This window comes from Cervus elaphus, chromosome 22 (assembly GCF_910594005.1).
Source record: "Cervus elaphus chromosome 22, mCerEla1.1, whole genome shotgun sequence".
NCBI classification, from domain to species: domain Eukaryota; kingdom Metazoa; phylum Chordata; class Mammalia; order Artiodactyla; family Cervidae; genus Cervus; species Cervus elaphus.
In genome coordinates, this window is record NC_057836.1 from 17220205 (window position 1) to 17245916 (window position 25712).

At 43.1% G+C, this 25712-nt stretch overlaps 1 protein-coding gene across 1 annotated transcript in view; it reads left to right on the forward strand.

Annotated features, from left to right (window-relative positions):
- LOC122679939 overlaps nucleotides 1-25502 on the forward strand; it is a 335468-nt gene extending 309966 nt beyond the window's left edge. Inside the window, exons 47-60 of the mRNA XM_043880798.1 lie at nucleotides 414-728; nucleotides 4669-4977; nucleotides 5071-5379; nucleotides 13693-13785; nucleotides 13862-14176; nucleotides 15260-15574; nucleotides 21771-21812; nucleotides 21900-22214; nucleotides 22470-22502; nucleotides 23066-23203; nucleotides 23595-23687; nucleotides 23955-24002; nucleotides 24515-24658; nucleotides 25283-25502. Of these exons, the coding sequence (XP_043736733.1) occupies nucleotides 414-728; nucleotides 4669-4977; nucleotides 5071-5379; nucleotides 13693-13785; nucleotides 13862-14176; nucleotides 15260-15574; nucleotides 21771-21812; nucleotides 21900-22214; nucleotides 22470-22502; nucleotides 23066-23203; nucleotides 23595-23687; nucleotides 23955-24002; nucleotides 24515-24658; nucleotides 25283-25428 (2615 nt within the window). The 3' untranslated portion in view covers nucleotides 25429-25502. The remainder of the gene's footprint in view (nucleotides 1-413; nucleotides 729-4668; nucleotides 4978-5070; nucleotides 5380-13692; nucleotides 13786-13861; nucleotides 14177-15259; nucleotides 15575-21770; nucleotides 21813-21899; nucleotides 22215-22469; nucleotides 22503-23065; nucleotides 23204-23594; nucleotides 23688-23954; nucleotides 24003-24514; nucleotides 24659-25282) is intronic.
- Nucleotides 25503-25712: the final 210 nt, after the last annotated feature.

Here is a 25712-nt window from a genome sequence, read left to right on the forward strand (position 1 = left end):
CATCCAGCTGCCAGCTCATTCCTGTGACTCTGAACTCATTTAACTGCTCAGGGTGGAGAGACTAACATTTCCTGTAAATCTTTCTCTGATGCTAAGCAGAACTACAGATCAGAATGTTAACTCTGATAGGACCTCATACCACCTTCTGTCTCAGACTGCTCACTAGAGTGTTTTCAACTTAATATTTCCTGTTTTATTTTCTTACTATTTTTCAACCTTATTATTCTCTTGCCACTGGTATAAAAAACCAGACCCAGCTGCTGCCTCAGTGCAACGACTCCGTGTCTGAAGCAGCAGGGTCGGCAGCCTCAGAGGAGAGCGCCCCCTCCTGCTAGGGTGGGGGTCCTACAGGACAGAAGACCCTTTCCAGGCCCTGGCGTCATCACCCCATCGTCCCATTTCTCTCTGCTCAGACAGCAGACAGCTCCGCCTGGTGGACGGGGGCGGTCCCTGCGCCGGGAGAGTGGAGATCCTTGACCAGGGCTCGTCTGGCACCATCTGTGATGACAGCTGGGACCTGGACGACGCCCGCGTGGTGTGCAGGCAGCTAGGCTGTGGAGAAGCCCTGGATGCCACTGCCTTTTCTTACTTCGGGGCGGGATCAGGGCCCATCTGGCTGGATGAAGTGAACTGCAGAGGAGAGGAGTCCCAAGTGTGGAGCTGCCCTTCCTGGGGATGGCGGCAACACAACTGCAATCATCAAGAAGATGCAGGAGTCATCTGCTCAGGTATGGTCAGTTCTTTGTCCACCGGCTGAGAAAATGGAAAGTTCCAAGAGAGCTGGTGTCTGGTCAGCAGGGCAATAGGAGATAGGTGGGCTAGATGGGACTGAGGCACCTCCCCATCCTCCCTGAATGCACTGTGGCTGTGAGTGATGAACTTCATTTACGTTCCTCATAAATCTCTGCTATTCTTTTCTTCTCCAGTGGACTTACCTGACGCTGAAGTAGCTTTATTTATTCTCCCAATTAAAATAAATCCTCATAATTTTTTTGTTCATAATTCACTTTTTGTGAGAGTGAAACATTTGCTAACTGCCACTTACACATTCTCTTTGCACAGGGAGGCTATGAGAAGGAGTGACAAAAATGAGGATGTACTTCCCTGGGTGGAGTTGTTTCTGTACAAACAATGTGAGACATTATTTTGCACTAGGCTAGTAGGAGTGGAGGCTACTCTTACTATAGGAGGATATCATTTACATATACAGAGGTGATCCCTAAAGTGATATCATTTAACAAATCAAAGATTCTTATGGATTTGTGCCAGATTTCAAGTTTCCTTTGCAAATTTAGATGTAAATGTTCATAGTTCTTTGATGGTAGGACTAGAGAGCTGTGAATGAAATGCTCTGAGTCATATATTCTTTCATTGTTACTAGAAAAGTCTCTCTCCCCAATTTTTCCTTTGAGATATCTGTATAAATGCAAACTTTGGAGGAACACTTAGCCACGCACTGGTAAGTCAAAGGTGGAGGTAATAAAACATGAATTTCTGTGTTTTATGATAAGAGATTATGTAGTTTATATTTGATGATTTCAAAGATATAAGAGACTTGTGTTTGGGGGCTTATTTGGAGCAAGAGGACAAACGTAGTTTTTGAAGAAGGTGGAGCAGGTTTTACAGTAGCTGGGAGGAAGGGGAATGGCAATGGGAGCTGACGAAGGCAACTGTGAGGTTCTCTGAGCAGCACTGAGGGCCCAGGTGTGGTGTGGAAGATGCTGTGTGTGCCTAAGGACACAAGACGTCTACACAGCAAGAGACCAGACAAAGATATGTCTTCATTATATTTAATATCTTTACTCATCACATCAGCCTTCTATTTAATAATTTTCTTGGAATTTTCACACACTTATTCTTCCATGTAAATTTTAAAATCAAGTAGAAAATGAAAAAGAAATAATATATCTCAGAAGTCTCTATCCTAATATATCCTAAGACTTTATTGATTATCCAGCACATGTCTGAATATTTAACTTTTATCAGGGTATATAAAACAGAATACAAGAAATACTTCTCTCTGTCTTTCTAAATTTTTAATCTGATGGAATTAATATAACAATATCAATAACCTTGGATATGCAGATGACATCACCCTAAATGGCAGAAAATGAAGAGGATCTAAAGAGCCTCTTGATGAAAGTGAAAGAGGAGAGTGAAAAAGCTGACTTGAAACTCAACATTCAAAAATCTAAGATTATGGATCCTGTCCCATCGCTTCATGGCAAAAAGATGGGGAAAAAATGAAAACTGTGACAGACTTTATTTTCTTGGGCTCTAAAATCACTCTGGACAGTGACTGCAGTCATGAAATTAAAAGATGCTTGTTCCTTGGAAGAAAAGCTATGGCAAACCTAGACAGTATACTAAAAAACAGAGACATTACTTTGAGACAAAGGTCCATCTAGTCAAAGCTATGGTTTTTTCAATAGTCATGTATGGATGTGAGAGTTAGACCATAAAGAAGGCTGAACACTGAAAAACTGATGCTTTTGAACTGTGGTGTTGGAGAAGACTCTTGAGAGTCCCTTGGACTGCAAGGAGATCAAACCAGTCAATCCTAAAGGAAATCAACCCTGATATTAACTGAAAGGACTGATGCTAAAGCTGAAGCTCCAATACTTTGGCCACCTGATATGAAGAACTGATTCATTGGAAAAGACCCTGATGGTGGGAAAGATTGGAGGCTGGTGGAGAAGGGGGTGACAGAAGATGAGATGGTTAGGTGGCATCACTGACTCGATGGACATGAGTTTGAGCAAACTCATGGAGATAGTGAAGGACAGGGAAGCCTGTCACTCTGCAGTCCTTGAGGTAGCAAAGAGTCGGACATGACTGAGTGACTGAGCAACAACAACAACAAGAACCAGTTAAATAACAATGCTTTATCTAGGATGTGTAGCCCGTGACCAAACTCCCAGCCAGAATAGATTTGTGGTCCTAACCTGGGCCTCTCTGGGGAGATGGAAATGGATAAATGATAAAAGGCAAGCAGATCATCCTCTCTCTCATTCATTCTTGTATAAGTGGTCAAGCTAATCCTTCAATTCTTTAATTTCTGCAGTGCCTTTTCTGTTCTCTCCTGCTTTCTATGCTGCTCCTGCTCCTGCTAAGTCACTTCCATCGTGTCCGATTCTGTGCGACCCCATAGACGGAAGCCCACCAGGCTCCCCTGTCCCTGGAATTCTCCAGGCAAGAACACTGGAGTGGGTTGCCATTGCCTTCTCCGCCTGCTCTCTATAGTAGATTTTTATTCTGTTACATCATTCTTTTTGAGACTTCAAAGTTCACAAGCTTATGCAATCAGAGTCCTTCACCAGAACAAATTCCACCATGTACATGAATAATCATGAGCATACTCAGAAACCAGGAAAATTATTTTAAAAGTTGTTCTTTATGATGTGCAGGTGTTTTCCTATTGGACTACCTTTTCTCCATCCAAAATACAGTCTCTGAAGGATGAAACATTTTCATCAGTCTTTTCTTTGGTCTCTCTCTCATACTCCATCCACTCTGCGTTTAACCTACCACTCACTCCACCTCACTCCCTACAGAAGTTCTTTCCTTTTGGAGTTTCCTTTCCATCTATTTGTAGCTCTTAAGCTTGGTTTTTTCTTTTCTGCATTGGGAGAAATGGGAATTGGTAGCAGGGTTACGTGGCAAATGGGAGGAGCACAGGGGATAAAAAGTGTTAAAATCTTGTTGAACAAGTCTTTTTCCCCCCAAATCTTTCTCTGTTTCATTCCTATTGAGGCTTTTGTAATTTAGAAATCTCTAAAGTATATATGGCTTGTTTTCTGTCTGCTCTCTTCCTCTCACTCTCCTTTTTTATAGCTTGCTGGCTTCATATCTCAGAAATCCAAATAGGAAAAACATATGCAGTTAGCATATAGATAAGGTTAGAATACATTAAATTAGCATTACTCTTTCACATTTGCTGAGAATCTCATGTCTAGTATGAAGTAATCAACTAACTCAATTGTCTTGCATAATCCCGCTGAGACCTCACTTTCTCCCAGGTGTCTTGATAAATCCTAGGTTTTTAAGAAAGATGGCTCGGACCATTCCCTCCCTTTCCTATGACTCTCTGAGCTTTTGTCACTTCTAAACTTACCTGTGGACAACTTCTTTCACAATTAGGTTATAATACCTGCACTCAGATCCAGCCCGCGTGATTTTCCCTGTCCTCAGTGACTTGAATATTGGCTCTGAGAGAAAACTGGCTAGAATTTTAGCCTCAGAAATCTCAGGATGGTCCTCTAAACTTCTAAACTTCTCTGGCTCTTAGGCCTCTAACCTCTTGAATCCCATGGACCTTTTTAACTCTCAGTTCAGCTCTGTACCCAAGTTTGAATGTCTATCACTGTGCAGTTTCTTTGGGCACTGTAGTTTCCAGGCCCCCAGATAGGAATTAACATTCCTAACTAAAATATATATTCTTGGGATTCAGCCATTCCAAACTGATCCTTCAGTCCTTTTGGATATCGCTTCAGAATCTTGCTCATGAAAATGCAGTTTGACAATGACAGTCAAATTCTCTCTTCTTATCCCCTCTTATTCCACAGTTGGAAAAAAAGCTTTCACACCATTGCCTGTGAGATGTTGTTTCGAATTGTCAAGCCAGGTTGATGAACACTCATTGGGTTTGTTGTGCTTTGTTTCTCTTAGGATTTGTGCGTCTGGCTGGAGGGGATGGACCCTGCTCAGGGCGAGTAGAAGTGCGTTCTGGAGAAGCCTGGACCCCAGTGTCTGAGGGGAACTTCACACTCCCCACTGCCCAGGTCATCTGTGCAGAGCTGGAGTGTGGCAAGGCTGTATCTGTCCTGGGACATGAGCTCTTCAGAGAGTCAGATGACCCGGTCTGGGCTGAAGAGTTCAGATGTGAAGGGGAGGAGCCTAAGCTCTGGTTCTGCCCCAGAGTGCCCTGTCCAGGGGGCACGTGTCAGCACAGTGGAGCTGCTCAGGTTGTCTGTTCAGGTGAGATGCAGGTCAGGACTTATCCTCTATGTACACTCAGTTCAAGTTAAAAAAGAAATCAGATTTTGCTGAAATCCTGTCTTTTTCTATCAGTGTACACAGAAGTCCGTCTCATGAAAAATGGCACCTCTCAGTGTGAGGGGCGGGTGGAGATGGATATTTCTGGACAATGGAGAGCTCTCTGTGCCTCCCACTGGAGTCTGGCCAATGCCAATGTTGTCTGTCGTCAGCTCAGCTGTGGCGTTGCCATCTCCACCCCAAATGGAGCAGAAGGAAGTGATCAACTCTGGAAAGCCCGATTTCACTGCTCAGGGACTGAGTCCTTCCTGTGGCAATGCCCTGTGACTGCCCTAGGTGTTCCTGACTGTTCCCATGGCAACACGGCCTCTGTGATCTGCTCAGGTAAGACAGGGACGGGCTACTGTACTTAGGATGCTCCTGGGGTGAAATGTCCCCAAAGCAGAGAGTAAGAGAAAACAGGCTTGAAAAGGAAGATATTCTGTAGTGAAATGTTTATTCTTGTTACTGAACTCAGGTTTCAGCTGCTGATTACTCAAGAATCCAAAACTGAGAGTCGAATGTGGGGTAAAATTAAAGACAGCTGTATTGAGGAACCCAGCAGTTCTGGGAGACAGGGGACTAATGTGATAAAGAACCAGGTCCCCCTTGCTGATCAGAGGCAAGAGTTTTTAAATGGGAATTTCAGGAGTGCACAGGTGGAGGCAGGGGACAGGTTACCTGCAGAATAGCACAGCTAGCTCCGACAGTCATCTTGAAATAGGTCTGATCAGTGTCACCTTTATTGTTTGGAATACAGTTAATCATCAGTTCTATGTCGGTCTGTTCCAATTTCCTTGAGGCCAATTCTTGGAATTGTGCAAGATGAAGAAGATTATGGGCTTCCCTGTTGACTCAGATGGTAAAGAATCTGCTTGCAATGCAAGAGACTCAGGTTTGATCCCTGGGTTGGGAAGATCCCCTGGAGAAGGAAATGGCACCCCACTAGTCTGGTCATCATGTAATTTACTTCTACCACCTGGTTGGGATTTCAGTATCTGCACAAAAGCTCAAAGGATGTGGCTCAGAACGTTAGCTATAGCCCATGAGGAGGAACTAAAAATCCTTGACTTTGTTTAGGGTTAAACTATTATTCTTTTATCCTATTTGACGGTTTTCCTTTGTTTCCGAAATTTTCTCATTTCTGTGATCAAATTGATTCTTTGGCTAAGGATTTTCTACAGACAGAAGCAAGTGGAGGACATGAGGGTGGTCTGTCCTGAGAAGGCTCCGTTAAGGTCCTGTTCCATAACCTTCTCATTGTTCACTCATTTTTTCAAGGGGAAGAAGTGCTAAGAAATGCTAAGAAGTGCTATGTCAGGGAAAGAAATACTTAGATGAATAATATTTTTATGAAATATTATTATTTAAGGATAATAATAGAGAACAAAGTACAAACAATAAGTGTACACCTAGGTCATGTTCCCCAACCCAGATCTACAAAGAGAACATTCACAGCACCACAGAATCACTATTGCCTCCCAAGAGCTGTGTCCTCCCCCTCTCCAGGGAAGACTGCTTACCTAAGACTTGTACTGTCATAGAATAATTTGTCAGTTTTTGAACTTTATGTATAAACATACAGAATGTTTTCTTTCGTGTCTAATTTCTTTGATTTCAAACTGTGTTTGAAATTCACTCATGATGTTGTTTATGGCAACACGGTATTCAGTTTTATTATGATAGTGTAATCCTTTGAATGATCACATGACCATGCGTTGATCCATTCAACTAATGGCAGAGATTTGAGTTTGTCACCAGGTTTTGACTATTACAAATACAGTGGTGCAAACTACCGTGATGATGACTTTTGGAACAAATATTTATTATGTTTTTTGTGTGTTTAATTCTGTCTTATATTTTTATTTTCTTAAAGGTATGCTGTACTTCAGTGAGCCAAGTTACTAATCTTAAGCTTGACTTGTCACCTTTTTTACTGTACATGTAGTGCTCCTTCAGTCAGTCAGTTCAGTTCAGTTGCTCAGTCATGTCTGACTCTTTGCGACCCCATGGACTGCAGCACATCAAGCTTCCCTGTCCTTCATTATCTCCCGCATCTTGTTCAAGCTCATATCCATTGAGTTGGGGATACCACCCACTCATCTCATCTTCTGTCATCTCCTTCTCCTCCTGCCTTCAATATTTTTCAGCATCAGGGTCTTTTCCAATGAGTCAGTTCTTCCCATCATCTGGCCAAAGTATTAGAGCTTCAATTTCAGCATTAGTCCTTCCAATGAATATTCAGGACTGATTTCCTTTAGGATTGACTGGCTTAATATCCTTGAAGTTCAAGGGACTCTCAAGAGTCTTCTCCAACACCACAGTTCACAAGCATCAATTCTTCAGGGCTCAACTTTCTTTATGGTCCAACTCTCACATCCATACATAACTACTGGAGAAACTATAGCTTTGTTGGACCTTTGTTGGCAAAGTAACATCTCTGCTTTTTAGTATGCTATCTAGGTTTGTCATAGCTTTTCTTCCACTGAAGCAAGCATCTTTTAATTTCATGGCTGCAGTCACCATTTGCAGTGATTTTGGAGTCCAAGAAAATAAAGTCTGTCACTGTTTTCATTGTTTCCCCATGTATTTGCCATGAAGTGATGGGACCAGATGCCATGATCTTCATTTTCTGAATGTTGAGTTTCAAGCCAACATTTTCACTCACCTCTTTCACTTTCATCAAGAGGCTCTTTAATTCCTCTTCGCTTTCTGCCATAAGGGTGGTGTCATCTGCATATCTGAGGTTATTGATATTTCTCCCAGCAGTCTTGACTCCAGCTTCTGCTGCATCCATCCCAGCATTTCGCATGACTTACTCTGCATACAAGTTAAATAAGCAGAGTGACAGTATACAGCCTTGACGTACTTCTGTCTCAGTTTTGAACCAGTCCATTGTTGCAGTCCACAGAGCTCCTTATATCCTTCTAGAAAGAACTTTGCTACTCCAAAATCACAAAAATATTCTCTGAGAGTATCTCACAGAAGTGTAATTACTTTTCTTTTGCATATAATTATACACTGCTTCTAGGATTGATAACTGTGTAGGATAAGGGTCAAGTGTCATGCTTTCATATGGGCATCCAATTGACTCAAAATCTTTTTCTGGAAAGACTATTCCCTACTGCAGTGCCACCTTCATGATGAACGAAAGGGCACATATGTCTGAGTACTTCTTTTAGACTCTCTATTCTGTTCCACTGTGTCATTTGTCTATCCTTGCACCTGTCCCACATTTTCTTTTTTTTCCCCACGTTTTCTTAATTATTGTAACTTTATAGTAAATCTTGAACCTTCCCTGGTGGCTCAGATGGTAAAGAATCTGTCTGCAAGGCGGGAGACCTGGGTTTGATCCCTGGGTTGGGAAGATCCCCTGGAGAAGGGCATGGCAACCGACTCCAGTATTCTTGCCTGGAGAGTCCCCATGGAGAGAGGAGCTTGGCGGGCTATAGTCCCCTGTGTCACAAAGAATCAGAAATGACTGAGTGACTAAGCACACATAGTAAACTCGGGTAACTTTAATTTAAAGAAGTTATGTTGTTGTTCTTGCTAACTGCCTTGGTCTTTCTTGGTTTTTGTATTTTCTATACATTTTTGAGCTGAAGCTCCAATACTTTGCCACCTGATGTGAAGAGCTGACTCACTAGCAAAGACCCTGATGCTGGGAAAGACTGAAGGCAGGAGGAGAAGGGGACAACAGAAGATGAGATGGTTGGATGGCATCACTGACTCAATGGACACGAGTTTGGGTAAACTCTGGGAGTTGGTGATGGACAGGGAAGCCTGGCTTGCTGCAGTCCATGGGGTTGCAAAGAGACAGATATGACTGAGTGACTGAAAAACAACATAAATTTTGAATCATCTTGTCCTGTTTCACACACACAAAAGCATCAGGGAATTTTATTGAGGTTAGCTTTAATCTGTATATAAATTTGAGAATGATTTATTTTGACAACATTGAGTTTCCCAATTCATTGGCAAAATATATCCTTTCATTCAGTTAGGTCTTGAATTTCTCTCAGATGTTTTGCATATCTTTACCTAGGTTTTCTCCTAGGCATTTTATGGGTTTGATGTTACTAGTATTTCCTTTAGTGAAGGTTTTCTAGGAATGAATTCTCTCTGAACTTTATCTGGATTCCCCAAATGTTAGGTTAGTACTTTGCTTTAATCCTTCTTTCGTTCTTTCCTTTCCCTCTCTCTCTCACTCTAGTTTTCTCTCTCTTTCTCTGTCTTGCTCTAGCTTTTCCTCTCTCTCCTCCTTTGTTTCTCTCCTGCCCCATTTTCCCCCTGAGTATGTAAAATCTTTCTGGATTAAGTTGCAGACAGGATGCTCCTTTATCCCTCCCCTTCCCCAACAACAACAAAAAATACTTCAGGGAATTTCCTTACATAATCACAGTTCAATCAAACCTTTAGAGATATCAGCCCCAGATAACATCTAAGTGCAACCACATGAGAAACCCCAAAGATAGAACTGCCAAGTTGAGTCTTTCCCAAATTACTGACCAGAAAATCATGATGAAAATTTAAAAAAAAAAATCCTTCAACTGCTAAGTGTGGGGGGAAACTTTGTTATACAGTATTGTTAACCAGGCACTTACCATGTGATCAGCTTTTCTATATAGAGGAACACTTGTCCTCTCATCTTCCATTTTACTATTTCTACTTCATATTGATCTAATGTGCTAATAAACTCATTGTCTAGTTCTTAATTTCAGCTGTAGAATTTTCATTTGCTTTTGTTATCATTTCTCTGCCAAGAAACACATCTTGTTAATTAACTCTTGGAGCACTTTAATCATGGCTATTTAAATTCTCTGTCAGACTTTTAGAGGAAAACATAGGCAGAAGATTCTTTGACATAAATTACAACAAGATCTTTTTTGACCAACTTTCTGGAGTAAAGAAAGTAAAAACAAAAATAAACAAAGAGGACCCAGTTAAACTTAAAAGCTTTTGTGTAGCAAAGGAAACCATAAACAGAACAAAAAGACAACTGTTAGAATGGGAGAAAATATTTGCCACTAAAATGAAGCAACTAACAAGCGACTAATCTTGAAAATGCACAAACAACTCAATATCAACAAACCAAACTGCTCAATTAAAAAATGGGAAAAAGACCTAAACAGACATTTCTCCAGACATGCAGATGGCTAACAACAACATGAAAAGATGTTCAACATCACTAATTATTCAGTTCAGTTCAGTTGCTCAGTCGTGTCTGACTCTTTGCGACCCCATTGACTGAAGCACGAGAGGCCTCCCTGTCCATCACCAACTCCCGGAGATTACTCAAACTCATGTCCACTGAGTTGGTGATGCCATCCAGCAACCTCATCCTCTGTTGTCCCCTTCTCCTCCTGCCCTCAATCTTTCCCAGCATCAGGGTCTTTTCCAAGGAGTCAGTTCTTCACATCAGCTGGCCAAAGTACCAGAGCTTCAGCTTTAGCATCAGTCCTTCCAGTGAACATTCTGGACTGATCTCCTTTAGGATGGACTGGTTGGATCTCCTTGCAGTCCTAGGGACTTTCAAGAGTCTTCTCCAACACCACAGTTCAAAAGCATCAATTCTTTGGTGCTCAGTTTTCTTTATAGTCCAATTCTCACGTCCATACATGACCACTGGAAAAACCACAACCTTGACTAGATAGACCTTTGTTGGCAAAGTAATGTCTCTGCTTTTTAATATGCTGTCTAGGTTGGTCATAACTTTTCTTCCAAGAAGTAAGTGTCTTTTAATTTCATGGCTGCAGTCAACATCTACAGTGATTTTGGAGCCCCCCAAAATAAAGTCAGCCACTATTTCCACTGTTTCCCCATCTCTTTGCCATGAAGTGATGGGGCCGGATGCCATGATCTTTGTTTTCTGAGTGTTGAGCTTTAAGCCAACTTTTTCACCCTCCTCTTTCACTTTCATCAAGAGGCTCTTTAGTTCTTCACTTTCTGCCATAAGGGTGGTGTCATCTGCATATCTGAGGTTATTGATATTTCTCCCAGCAGTCTTGGTTCCAGCTTGTGCTTCATCCAGCCCAGCATTTCTCATGATGTACTCTGCATATAAGTTAAATAAGCAGGGTGACAATATACAGCCTTGACGTACTCTTTTTCCTGTTTGGAACCAGTCTGTTGTTCCATGTCCAGTTCTAACTGTTGCTTCCTGACCTGCATACAGCTTTCTCAAGAGGCAGGTCAGGTGGTCCCATCTCTTTTAGAATTTTCCACAATTTATTGTAATGCACACAGTCAAAGGCTTTGGCATAGCCAATAAAGCAGAAATAGATGTTTTTTTTTCTGGAACTCTCTGCTTTTTTGAGGATCCAGCGCATGTTGGCAATTTGATCTCTTGTTCCTCTGCCTTTTCTAAAACCAGCTTGAACATCTGGAAATTCATGGTTCACATGTTGTTGAAGCCTGGCTTGGAGAATTTTGAGCATTAGTTTGCTAGTGTGTGAGATGAGTCCAGTTGTGTGGTAGTTTAAGCATTCTTTCGCATTGCCTTTCTTTGGGATTGGAATGAAAACTGACCTTTTCCAGTCCTGTGGCCACTCCTGAGTATTCCAAATTTACTGGCATGTTGCGTTCAGCACTTTCACAGCATCATCTTTTAGGATTTGAAATAGGATTGTTATGTAGAATGAAGTAAATCAGAAAAAGAAAAACAAATACTGTATAACATTACTTATATGAGGAATCTAGAAAAATGGTAGAGATGAACTTACTGCAAAGCAGAAATAGAGACACCAATATAGAGAACATCAAATGGATACTAAGAGGGGAAATGAAGAGTGGGATGAACTGGGACATTGAGGTTGACATATATACACTACTGATGTGCTGTGCTGGGCACTTAGTCGCTGAATCATATCTGACTCTGCAACCCCATGGGCTGTAGCCTGCCAGGCTCCTCTGTCCATGGGGATTCTCCAGGAAAGAACTGTGGAGTGGGTTGCCATACCCTCCTCCAGGGGATCTTCCCAAGCCAAGGATCAAACCCAGGTCTCTTACATTGCAGGCGGATTCTTTACTGCCTGAGCCATCAGACTCAGAAGCCCTACACTATTGATATTAAGTACAAAATTGATATTGCCTGGAGAATCCCATAGACATGGAGCCTGATAGGCTACAATCCATAGTGTCACAGAGTCAGACATGACTGAAGTGACTTAGCATACATGCACACATAAACTTTGCCAACAAATGTCCTTCTAGTCAAGGCTATGGTTTTTCCAGTGGTCATGTATGGATGTGAGAGTTGGACTATAAGGAAAGCTGAGCACAGGAGAATTGATGCTTTTGAACTGTGGGGGTTGGAGAAGACTCTTGAGAGTCCCTTGGACTGCAAGGAGATCCATCCAGCCCATCCTAAAGGCGATCACTCCTGGGTATTCATTGGAAAGATTGATGTTGAAGCTGAAGCTTCAATACTTTGGCCACCTGATGCGAAGAGGTGACTCATTGGAAAAGACCCTGATGCTGGGAAAGATTGAAGGCAGGGGGAGAAGGGGACGACAGAGGATGAGACAGTTGGATGACATCATCGACTCTATGGGCATGGGTTTGGGTGGACTCCAGGAGTTGGTGATGGACAGGGAGGCCTGGCCTGCTGCGGTTCATGTGGTCGCAAAGAGTTGGACAGGACTGAGCGACTGAACTGAGCACATAAAATAGATAAATAATAGCCTATTGTATAGCACAGGGAACTCTACTCAGTGCTCTGTGGTGACCTAAATAGGAAGTAAATCCAGGAAAGAGGGGAGATATATATATGTGTTGTTGCTTGGTCGCTGAGTTGCTTCTGTCTCTTTTGTGACCCCAAGGACTGTAGCCTGCCACACTCCTTTGTCCATAGGATTTCCCAGGTAAGAATGCTGGATTGGGTTGCCATTTCTTTCCCCAGAGCATCTTCCCAACCAGGGATGGAACCCCAGTCTCCTATTTGGCAGGCAGATTTTTTACCACTGAGTCACCTAGGAAACCCATATATGTATATATAACTTATTAAATTTGTTGTACAGTAGAAGCTACCACAACATTGTAAATCAATTATGCTCAAATAAAAATTAATAAAAATAAATAAAATAAATTCTCTGTCAGGTAACTCTAAGAGCCAAATACCCTGGGAAATTTTTTTAATGTTTCTTTTCCCTCTTGTTTTCCATGAGATCTCTTTTATATAAGTGTTTTTAAAATCACAAACATTGTAGATAAAAATTTTTGTACAAATCCTTCAGAAAGGATTTTGTTTTGCTTCTTCTATTTAGGTGTAGATTAAGGATAGAGCAACTTATTTAACTCATTCTTAGGGCAAAGCTTGGCTTAAAACAGGAATCATGGTATTGTCAGGACCAGGACTGTTCATAGAGAAAGGGAACACTAAGATTATGGTAACTTTACAGGTGTGTTACAGCTTTCATCTCAGCTCCATCACTAGGTCATTATTATTATTGTTTTTTTATTTTGAACTTTTTACTTTGTATTGGGTTTAGCCGATTAACAATGTTGTTATAGTTTCAGGTGAATAGCCAGGGACTCAGCCATACATATACATGTATCCATTTCCCCTCAAACTCCCCTCCTCTCCTAAAAATTATTTAGCTCAACTGAGTATCTTGATCTTCAACCCTCTCAACCCTCTAATCATCGCTGTTCCTTCAGGAAACCACACCCAGGTGCTGCCCCAGTGCAATGACTCCGTGTCTGAACCAGCAGGGTCTGCAGCCTCAGAGGAGAGCGCCCCCTACTGCTCAGGTGAGGGTCCCACAGGACAGAAGACCCTTCCCAATCCCCAGGTCACCGCCCCATTGTCCCATTTCTCTCTCCTCAGACAGCAGACAGCTCCGCCTGGTGGACGGGGGCGGTCCCTGCGCCGGGAGAGTGGAGATCCTTGAGCAGGGCTCCTGGGGCACCATCTGTGATGACGGCTGGGACATGGACGATGCCCAGGTGGTGTGCAGGCAGCTGGGCTGTGGAGACGCGCTCAATGCCACAGGGTCTGCTCACTTCGGGGCAGGGTCAGGGCCCATCTGGCTGGATGACGTGAACTGCACAGGAAAGGAGTCCTACGTGTGGAGGTGCCCTTCCCGAGGCTGGGGGCGGCACTACTGCAGACACAAGGAGGACGCGGGGGTCATCTGCTCAGGTCAGCACTCCACACTGTCCACAGGCTGGGGAAGGGATGGGGCCCTGGAGGACGGGAGTCTGAACCCTGAGGGAGAGATGCTGAAAGGACCTGAGAAGGAGGCTTCCCCCCATTGAGCCTGTGTTTCCAGCGGACATGAAGACGAGGTGCTTTCCCTTCCTCCTGCAGCAGCTGAAATTCTGGTCCTTTCTTCTCAGTAGTGTTTCCTGGCAGAAGGTTTTCTCAGTTTTCCTTGAAATCGGGGCTCACTCTTCTGGTACATATGGTGGAGAAGTCTTAAAGCCAAGGTGCTAGTTTTTTTTGTTTTTTAACAAATTACCACATAGTTAATGGTTTAAAACAACATATTTCTTTCCTTACACTTCTGTAGCTTGGATGTCCAGCAGGAATCTCACTGGATGGGTTCAAGCTTTCAGTAGGGTCACATCACTTCTAGCCTCTGGGAAAGAATCTGTTTCTTGTCTTTTCAAGCTTCTAAAAACTGCCTGCCTGCCTTTGTTCATAACCCCCTTCTGTTCATCATCAGACCAGCAGTGCTCCACCTCTCTAACCGTTATACATATTCACATCTCCCTCTAGCAAAACGAGGAAAAGTATTCCATTGTAAAGGATAGTGAGTCTAAGAATGTGATTAGACTGTGCTCATCTGGTTAATCCACCATATTTCAGGTTAATCTCAAGGTCCTTACCTTAATCACATCTGTAAAGTCCCCTTTGCCAGATAAGGAAACAGACACAGGTCCATTTTCTATCTGTCTCCACATTGTCCACATCACATCCCTATCATACACTCTTTTAGATGTTTTGTCAGGAAGCAGGAGTCAGCTCCCTCTCCCTGCAGGTGTCCCCGCTGGTCTTCCTCCCAGTTCATGTACACTACATCATGATGGTAGAAATATTTAGAAAGACAGACACAGATGGTCAAAGTCAGATAAAAAGGAGACAGGTTTCACTCCGGTTATCTAATGGATTTGCTTCCTCAGCTGGGTCACAGATGAGTGTTCACAATTTTGGGGAGAGAGGAAAACCTGGAGCACTGAGTGCAGTGCTCACTGTGTCCTGTCTTTTCCATTTCCATCTTAGAGTTCCTGGCCCTCAGGATGGTGAGCGAGGACCAGGAGTGTGCTGGGTGGCTGGAAGTTTTCTACAACGGCACCTGGGGCAGTGTCTGCCGCAGCCCCATGGATGATGTCACCGTGTCCATCATCTGCAGTCAGCTTGGCTGTGGGGACAGTGGAAGTCTCTACACTTCTGTTGGTCTCAGGGAAGGTTCTAGACCCCGGTGGGTAGATGGAATCCAGTGTCGGAAAACTGACACCTCTCTCTGGCAGTGTCCTTCTGATCCTTGGAAATACAGTTCATGCTCTCCAAGGGAGGAAGCCTACATTTCATGTGCAGGTGACTCATGTCTGTTTCTGTGTCTGTCCCAACCCTGTAGGGTGTTATTAGTGAGATTTGATCTTTTAAAATCTAAGTGATGTGTTTGAGTTTATAAAATGAAGTTTGGATGGAGCTAATTTAATCCACATGTTCCAAACTTGCTTTATTAAAAGTTTTTAATTGATCTAATTGACATAACATTATATTGCTTGTTGTGTACAACATAATGCTTATATATTTGTGTATATTGATAAATGATCACTACAGTAAGTCTAGTTATATCCATAACCATATATATAGTTAAATACTTTTCTTATATGATGAGGATGTTTAAGATGTATTTTCTCATCATCTTTCAAATAGACAGTATCGTATTCACTATAGTCACCATGCTGTATGTTATATCTCTTCGCCTATTAATATTATAACTCAAGTTTATATCTTTTGACTACATTTGCCCACACCAAATCCCCCATCTCTGGCAGCCAGCAACTACTCAGTATCTCTGACCTTGCTTTTTGCTTTAAGGTTACACATATAAATGAGATTTTATGGTATTTTTCTTTCTCTGTCTGATTTGTTTCACTTAGCATAATGCCCTCAAGGTCCATCCTTGTTGAAACTGGCAAAATTTTCTTCTTTTTTATGGGTGGATATATGTCTATATTGCATTTTCTTTATCCATTCATCCATCAGTGAAGACTTACCTTGTTTGGCTCTTGTATACATTGCTATAAAATACTAAAAAGTAATGCTGTTCAAGTGCTGCAGTCACTATATCAACAAATTTGGAAAATTCATCAGTGGCCACAGGACTGGAGAAGGTCAATTTTCATTCCAATCCTGAAGAAAGGCAATGCCAAAGAATGTTGAAACTACTGCACAATTGTGCTCATTTCACATGCTAGCAAGGTTATGCTCAAAGTCTTTCAAGCTAGGCTTCAGCAATAAGTGAATTGAGAACTTCCAAGATGTACAAGCTGAGTTTAGAAAAGGCAGAGGAACCAGAGATCAAATTGCCAACATTTGGAGAATCGTAGAGTAAGCCAGAGAATTCCAGGAAAACGTCTGCTTCATTGATTAGACTAAAACCTTTGACTGTGTGGATCACAACGAACTGTTGAAGTTTCTTAAAGAGAGGAGAATACCAGAGCACCTTACCCGCCTCCTGAGAAACCTGTATGCAGGTCAAGAAGCAACAGTTGGAACTGGACATAAACAACCGACTGGTTCAAAATTGGGAAAGGAATTCATCAAGGCTGTATATCGTCACCCTGTTTATTTAACTTATATGTAGAGTACATCATGGGAACTGCCAGGCTGAATGAATCACAAGCTGAAATCAAGATTGCTGTGGGAGATATCAACAACCTCACATACACAGATGATACCACTCTATTGGCAGAAAGAGAAGAGGAACTAAAGAGCTTCTTGTTGAGGGTCAAAGAGGCGAGTGAAAAAGCTGGCTTAAAGCTCAACATTCAACATTCTAAAAATTAAGATCATGGCATCTGGCCCCATCACTTCATGGCAAATAAAAAGGGAGAAAGTGGAATCAGATTTTCTTTTCTTGGGCTCCAAAGTCACTGCCGATGGTGACTGTAGCCATGAGATTAAAAGAGGCTTGCTCCTTGGAAGGACAGCTATGACACACCTAGACAGAGTATTCAAAAGCAGAGACATCACTTTGCAGACAAAGGCCCATATAGTCAAACTGATGTTTATTTCACTAGTCATGTATGGATGTGAGAGTTGGATTATAAAGAAGCTGAGTGCCCAAGAGTTGATGTTTTTGAATTGTGGTGCTTGGATGCCACAATTGAATTGAGAGTGTCTTGAGCAGCATGGAGATCAAACCAGTCTATCCTAAAGGAAGTCAACTCTGAATATTCATTGGAAGGACTGATGCTGAAGCTGAAGCTCCAATACCTTGGCTGCCTGATGAGAAGAGCTGACTTGTTGGAAAATACCCTGATGCTGAGAAAGACTGAAGGCAAAAGGAGAAGGGGGGCACAGAGGATGAGATAGTTAGATAGCATCATCAATTCAGTGGACATGAATTTGAGCAAACTTTGGGAGAGAGTGAAGGACAGAGGAACCTGGCGTGCTGCAGTCCATGGGGTTGCAAAGAGTCAGACACAACCTAGCAACTGAACAAATATTGCTGCAGTGACCATTGGTTTTTCAAGTTAATGTTTCTGTCAGATGAATACCCCAAAGTGAAATTGCCAAATCGTATGGCAATTCTATTTTTAATTTTTGATGCACCTCAATACTGTTTCCATAGGGGTTGCATCAACTTACATTCCCTCTAACTGTGCAAAAGCTTTCCTGTCTCTTCACATTGTCAACTCCTGTTATTTCTTCTTTTTGATAAAAACCTTTCTAGAGGATATGAGGTCATATCTCATTGTGGCTTTGATCTGTATTTTCTGATGATTAGTAGTATTGAGCACGTTTTCATGTACCTATTGGCAAGTTCTATGTATTCTTTAAAAAAAAAATTATCAGGTTGTCTGCCCATTTTTTGAAAGTCATATTGTTTGATTTTTGCTACTGAGTTGTGTGAGTTCCTTGTATATTTTGGATAATAATTTTTATCAGAAATATAATATGTAAATATTTTCTCTAATTCCATAGGTTGCTTTTTCATTTTGTTGATGGTTTCCTTAATTGGGTAGAAGCTTTGTAGCCTTATGTGGTCCCAACTGCTTGTTTTTACTCTTGTTCTCTTTGATTTTTGTGTCAAATCCAAAAATCCCTCACAAAGACTGATGTCAACAATTTTATTTTCTGTATTTGCCTATAGAAATTTTATGGCTTCAGGACTTGTGATCAAGTCTTTAATCTATTTTGAGTTAATTTTTGTGAGTGGTGTAAGATAATGGTTCTGTTTCATTCTTTTGCATGTGGCTGTCCAGTTTTCCCAATGCCATTTAATGAAAAAACTGTCCTTTCCTCATTGTATATTCTTGGCTTCTTTGTAAAAAATTAACTAATTGTACAAATGTGGGTTTATTTCTGGGCTCTCTATTCTGTTCCTTTGATCTCTGTGTCCATTTTTATGCCAACAACATACTCTTTTGACAAATATAGCTTTGTAATATAGTTTGAAAACAGGAAGCATGACACTTCCAGCTTTGTTACTCTTTCTCAAGATTGCTTTGGTATTCATTGTCTTTTGCGGTTCCATGAAAATTTTAGGAGTGTTTGTGTGTATCTGTGAAATTTTCCATTGAAATTTTGGTAAGGATTGCAGTGAATCTGTAGATTGCTTTGGGTAGTATGGGCATGTTAATAATATTAGATCTTCCAATCTATGAGCACAAAATATCTTTCCATTTCTTTGAGTCTTCTTCAGTATCTTTCATCAATGTCTTATAGTGTTCAGTGTACAGGTCTTTTGCTTCCTTGGTTAAATTTATTCCTGGATATTTTATTCATTTTCATGCAAATTCAAATAGAATTGTTTCTTCAGTTTCTCCTTATGGCAGTTTGTTGTTAGTGCATAGAAAGGCAACTGATTTTTGTATATAGATTTTTCATTCTACAACTTTACTGTGTGTATTAGTTCTCATATTTTTGGTGAAGTCTTTGGGGTTTTCTATATATAATATCATGTAAGGGAGTCTCCTTCCTCATGAGTCTGATGGTAAAGAATCCATCTGCAATGCAAGAGACCCGGGTGTGATCCCTGGGTTGGGAAGATCCCCTGGAGGAGGGAATGGCAACCCACTCCAGTATTCCTGCCTGGAGAATTCCAATGGGCAGAGAAGCCTGGCAGGCTGCAGTCCTTGAGGTAGCAAAGAGTCAGAGACGACTGAGCGACTAACACTTTCACTTTTCAGTGTGCAAATAGTGTCAGTTTTGCCTCTTCCTTTCAGATTTAGATGTCTGATTTTCTTTTATTGCCTGATGGATCTGGATGGGACTACCAAAACTAAGCTGAATAAAAGTGGTGAGAGTAGATAATTTTGTCATGTGTTTGATTTCAGAGGAAAAGCTTTTGGTTTTGTACAGTCAAATATAATGTTAGCTGTGACCTTCTCATATGGCCTTAATTATATTGAGATGCAATCCTTCTATAACTACTTTGCAAAAGAGTTTTTATCATAAATGGATTTTGAATTTGTCAAACATTTTTTCTGCATCCTTTGAGATATGATTTTTACCTTCATTTTGCTTATTTGGTGTATCACATTGATTAGGTTGTGAATGTTGAACTATCCTTGTATCCTTGGAACAAACATCACTTGATTATGGTGTATGATTCTTTTAGTGTATTGTCAAATTCAGTTTTCTAATATTTTGTTGAGGATTCTTACACCTATATTTATCAGAGTATTAGCCCATAATTTTCTTTTCTTGTGGTGTCCTTATCTGGTTTTGGTATCAGAATAATGTTGGCCTCATAAAATGAGTTTGGAAGTGTTTCTTTCTTCTGTTTTTGGAAGAGTTTGAGAAGCCTCCACCACTAAATACTGTTACATTGGGAATTGGGATTTTGAAAATAAATGTTGAATGAAATAAATAAGTGTTGAGGAGGGCAACAAATAGTCAAACCATAGAACCTTACTTCCTTCAACATTTCTCTCTGTTTCTCTCTCTCCTTCCCTCCCCCTCCACATACACAAACACACACACCCCATTCAGGTACACCTTGAAAGGTATGCTGGATGTTGCTTGAAACCTATAGCTAAGAGAATGTGGGGACAGATACTTCAAAAGCAGAGGCTCACTCCCTTCCTTGCCTCTCTTTTTTCATCTCTTTGTCTTTTCCATTTGAAAGCCAAAGAGGCATTAAACTATTAGACCTTTTATTGATGATATTTTTCCTACAATTAAACACTGAGAATTGAGAGGTGGTAAAGTCTTTGACCATGAAAATGAGCAACACCCTCACAAAGGTCCCACCATCATTTTCTCAGAGGTTCTTTGAGTAGAGTCGGTAGAAGGTTTGATAGGATGATCTGGAAAGGAGATACAAATTTTGATACTTTATGACAGGTACTATTTACCCTTCTGGTTTTTTGTGTTGCTTTGAATTTGTATTGATTTCGCTCAGCTTCAATTCTTTCATATATACTTTTCAGTCTTTTGTTTATTATTTCTGCATCTTCTCAATACAAATTTTTCTCAGTAGGTTTTTTTTACTCTATTGCAAAAATTTTTACCTTACTCTGTGTACATATATGTGTACATATATCTTCTTAGAATTCTACTAAGTCTTTCCTGTATATTTCCTTTTTAAGAGATTCCTAACCAACACTATGGGCTTTTCTGGTGGCTCAGACAGCAAAGAAACTGCCTGCAGTGCAGGAGACCTGGGTTCGATTCCTGGGTAGGGAAGATCCATCAGAGAAAGGAATAACAATCTACTCCAGTATTCTTGCCTGGAAAATCCTATGGACAGTGTAGCCTGGTGGGCTGCATTCCATAGGTTACAAACAGTCAGACACGGCTGAGCGACTAACACACACACATATAACCAACGCTGCATTGTAGATCAATTATCTTCCAATTAAAAATAAATTTAAAAGAGTTTCCTTTTACAACAGTAGTCTTCACCTGCCCACTTATTACACTGAATAGTAGGTAAGAGTAGCTTATAATCTATCTAATAATTTTCCATTAAAATTACGTATGTGAGATTTTGAATATAAATTAACTCTATTCTTTTGGGCTGATTAATTTAATTTGAGCTATTATCATAGACTATTTCCATTCATTTATATTTGGTTTACTATTTCACTGATTAGTGTGAATTTAAAGTTTTATTTTACTGAATTTTATTTATCTATTCATTCATTCAATAAATATTTATCAAGCCCCTATCTAGGTATTTAGCAAAGGTTTTCCATAGATATTTGGTGAATGAGTGCATACAATGTGCAGGCACTGTCCTAACAGCAGTAACATGGCATATATAAGATATACAAGGTCCTTCTTCTAATGGAACTTTCATTCAGAGAGGTGTGTGTGTACAATTGTAGATGTCTGTGTTTATATTTGCTGTGGGAATGTGAAGACTGATAAACAAGTAAATATTTAAGGTAATTTCATCTGGTGGTCAGATGCAGTGAGTTTCAGAGCAGGAGATAATAAGCCTGTGTTTTCATGTGTCCTTTGCACTGAGTCAGACCTTAGATAATCTTATTTGGGGACAAGACCACGCCCAGCTGTCCCTGATCCACTGTTTCCCTGTTGTTTGCAGGAAGAAGACCCAAGAGCTGTCCAGCTGCTGCCCCCTGCACAGGTACGTCAGCCCCGCCCCCTCCCCAGGGCTCCCAGGGGCTCCTTCCTCCCACCAGGGGAGTCACAGGAGGGGCTGCTGCCTTTTCAGACAGAGAGAAGCTCCGGCTCAGGGGAGGAGACAGCGAGTGCTCAGGGCGGGTGGAGGTCTGGCACAGCGGCTCCTGGGGCACCGTGTGCGATGACTCCTGGAGCCTGGCAGAGGCCGAGGTGGTGTGTCAGCAGCTGGGCTGTGGCCCGGCCCTGGAAGCCGTGCGGGCCGTGGCGTTTGGCCCTGGAAACGGGAGCATCTGGCTGGACGAGGTGCGGTGCGGGGGCCGGGAGTCCTCCCTGTGGGACTGTGCTGCGGAGCCCTGGGGGCAGAGCGACTGCAAGCACGAGGAGGATGCTGGTGTGAGGTGCTCTGGTGAGTGAGGGGCTCGGGGTCCGTCCTGGGTGAGCTGGGGCAGCACAGGGGCAGTGGGCTGGGCCGGGCGTGGTGGGGAGTTTGTGTTCAAAGAGAGTCCAGGTGCTGGGCCTCTGATCTAGGACTGGGGAGCTGGGAGGACTGGAGCCTGGTGTTGTGGAGACTGGGGGGTGATTTCAGGCTCAGGAGAGAAAAATGGATTTGCCCTGCTTTCTAGCCAATTCCCTTTCCTCACACTGCTGTTTTTCTCTTTAGGTGTAAGGAAAACAGTACCCCCGACTGCAGCAGGTACTGTGAAACCCATGGGCGGGAGAGAATACTCAGGTCTGGGGGCCTGTTCTCTGGGCCCTCTGACAGCTCAGGAGAGGAAAGAGCCTGAGGAGCCCTGGCTGGTGGGGAGGAGCCCAGGGCGATATGTTGGGGGAACTCCTCTGCCTTGGTTCCTGGGGCCACATTTTTCTCATAACTGGGATACTAGGGAGATGGGTCCCTGTGTTGCAGAATCTAAGGTTCTCCCACCTGCCCCTGAGTGTTGCTCCTCATCAGTGAGGTGCGGGTCCCAGGACTGTTTGACGCTCTGTCTCCTGAAGCCCAAGGAGAAGAGATGAGCCGGGTCCTCAGAGGCTGTCTTGGCAGGGCAGCTCCCTGACAATCCCCGGCTCTGCCTCGGGGCCACACTGGCCGAGTGGAGTTGACTCATCTCAAGATGAGACCTGGGGGAGCCAGGTCACTGTCAGTGCACTTGTGTCTGAGGCTGGGACGCCATCGTTTGGAGCCCCTGGAAATGCTGGCACAGGGGGTTTCTCTGTGCTCAGGACCTTCTCCACACCCTGTTGCCTTGTTTTCTTTAGGGTCCAGACCAGTTTCAAGTCCTCTCCCTGGCTTCTTCTCCCTGGCTGGGGTCCTCTGCCTCATCCTGGGGGCCCTTCTCTTCCTGGTCCTCATCATCCTGGTGACTCAGGTGCTCAGATGGAGAGCAGAGCGCAGAGGTGGGTTGCAGGGGGAACTGGGGACCAGGGAGCGTGTGTGCAGGCAGGAGATGGGGCAGGTGTGAGGAGGGGAGCCTGGGCCAGGTCTCTGTTCTGAATCTGCAGAACTCCATGTGCTCCGTGCTGAGCTCTAAGGGCTGAGTAGACAGAGGTTCTTAGGACTGGGGCGTGAACTCTAATAAGTCATAGCCTCTCCTATGAGACCAGACAGAGTCGGAGCTGACCTGTGAATTCAGGTCAGACGAGCGGAGAAGGTGCTGACACGGTGCACGGGGTGGGAGATGATGCCGAGGTCCAGGCAGCCTCCATGTGAGCATCGGAGAGATGATAGTGGGCCGGTTGGACTGGGGTGTCTGGGGTGGCACCTCTGACCTGCTGGGGGATCTCTCAGCCTTATCCAGCTATGAAGATGCTCTTGCTGAAGCTGTGTATGAGGAGCTCGATTACCTTGTGACTCAGAAGGAGGGTCTTCTGGGCAGCCCAGGTGGGTGTCTCTGTCTGCCCTCCTGGGACCTCTGGTTGTCACACCCACTGGGTGTGCACATTTTCTCAGCATCTGCAGACCCGACACATTCCCCAGGTTCACAGAGGCGGCTCTCCAAAGTGGCAGGATGGCCTCTCACAGCCCCGTGAGCCCCCAGCCTCTGTCTACACTGCAAGAGCCAGTCCCATCCCTTCTCAGCTTTAACATTGGTCCTGTGGGTGTGGGAGGGTCATTCTGTGTGTTGTGTGATGTGTTTCTCCACTTTAGGCTTCCTGTCAGATGGTGAGGACAACAATGACTCCAGATCCGCTCCAGGTAATAGAGGCGGACCTGCTTCAGCTGAGTGTTGTGGAGGAGAGTTTCCCTCCTCATAGAGAGGAGATGTAAGGGGAAGAGTCTTCCTTTGATGGACCAGAGGGATCCCTTGTGTCTAGATAGGGTCTGTCCTTCTCCTTCTCTGGGTGTTCTGTGATGTCTCACATTTGGGGCTGGGCTGTCTGTGTTCAGAATCACAAGAGACACACAATGGCTTTAAAAATAACATCTGTAAAGCACAGTTTGTCAAAATACTTTAGTAATGCTCAATGGTGGGAGAGTTGCTTTGAGATACATGTTTTCAATCAGGAAATATTAAGATATGTAAGGTCATGTTTTGGTTTATGGACACATCAAATTGAAACATGGTCTTAGAGAAAAAAATCTTTTAAAACAAGGAGTGACAGGTGCCTCTATTTAGCAGCTGAGAAATCCTGGGTCAGAAGGGATCTTAGGTATTTCCAGACCAACCCACTTAGTGTGGTTTCATCTGACCCTTGCTCTGCGCTCAGAAGCCCCAGATCAGAAGACCTATGCCCTTGGTGAGGATTATGATGATGCTGAAGAGGTACCGGTACCTGGGGCTCCTCCTGCCTCTCAGGGGAGTGAGGAGGAAGTGCTCCCAAAGAAGGAAGATGGGATGACATCTCAGACAGGTGAGTGGAATTAGCTGATCCCCTGTAATCTTTGGTCTCTGTCCCAGAAAGGGTGAATTTGAACTCAATGTCCAGCCTCTGTACAGTTTCTCATGCATTTGAGAATCTCACGCATGGGTAATCTCATGCATTTGATGGGCTTCCCTGGTGGCTCAGATGGTAAAGAATCTGCCTGCAATGCAGGAGACCTGGGTTTGATCCCTGGATCAGGAAGATCCCCTGGAGAAGGGAATGGCTATCCTCTCCAGTATTCTTGCCTGGAGAATCCCATGGATAGTGGAGCCTGGCAGGCTACAGTTCATAGGGTTGTTAAGAGTCAGACACAACTGAATAACTAGCCCTTCACTGCCTGGAGGCAGGTCTTCTCAGAGCTCCTGTGTGAGCACAGATCTCCTGTGATGCACGGTTTCCACATGAGCTGAGACCCCAGAGACCACATGGACTGGATCTGAGAGGACAGCTGGGATCCATCCTCGCTGTAACTGATATGAGATAGTCTGAGCCTCCCTGCCCACCCCTGGGTCCCAGGGATGCTTTGTCATCACCACTTGCTTAACTTGCTTCCTCCTCCCTGTCTGGCCCCCTTGTCTCTGTTCTAAATCATACCTCTCTTTCCTCTTTCAGGCTCTTCTCTAAGTGTCTCTAGAGGAGAAGCTGATCCTGGGGAAGGAGAAGAGAGCCCCTGGCTGCTCCAGGGGGAGACTGGGGACCCTGGGTACGATGATGCTGAAATAAGTGCCCTGGGAACATCCACAGTGACTTTTCCATGATGTTGTATTAAATATAAGATTATGCCACAGATATTCTAACTGCCTGTATCTCAATAGAATAGTGCTGATCTGTGATTGTGTTTTATGGAAATTGCTCAAAATGAAATATTCTGAATAAAGTAAAAAATTTTTTTGCTTTATTAATTATTACCAAGTTCCGTGTCAAATGTTTTTAGGGGATTGGCTCTCAAACACCATTTTCCTCAAAGGAAATACAAGATGAGTGCACTGCCCTGTTTTCTCACCTCCTTCAAAGGCTAATGAGAGCATGACTTAGCCCAGGA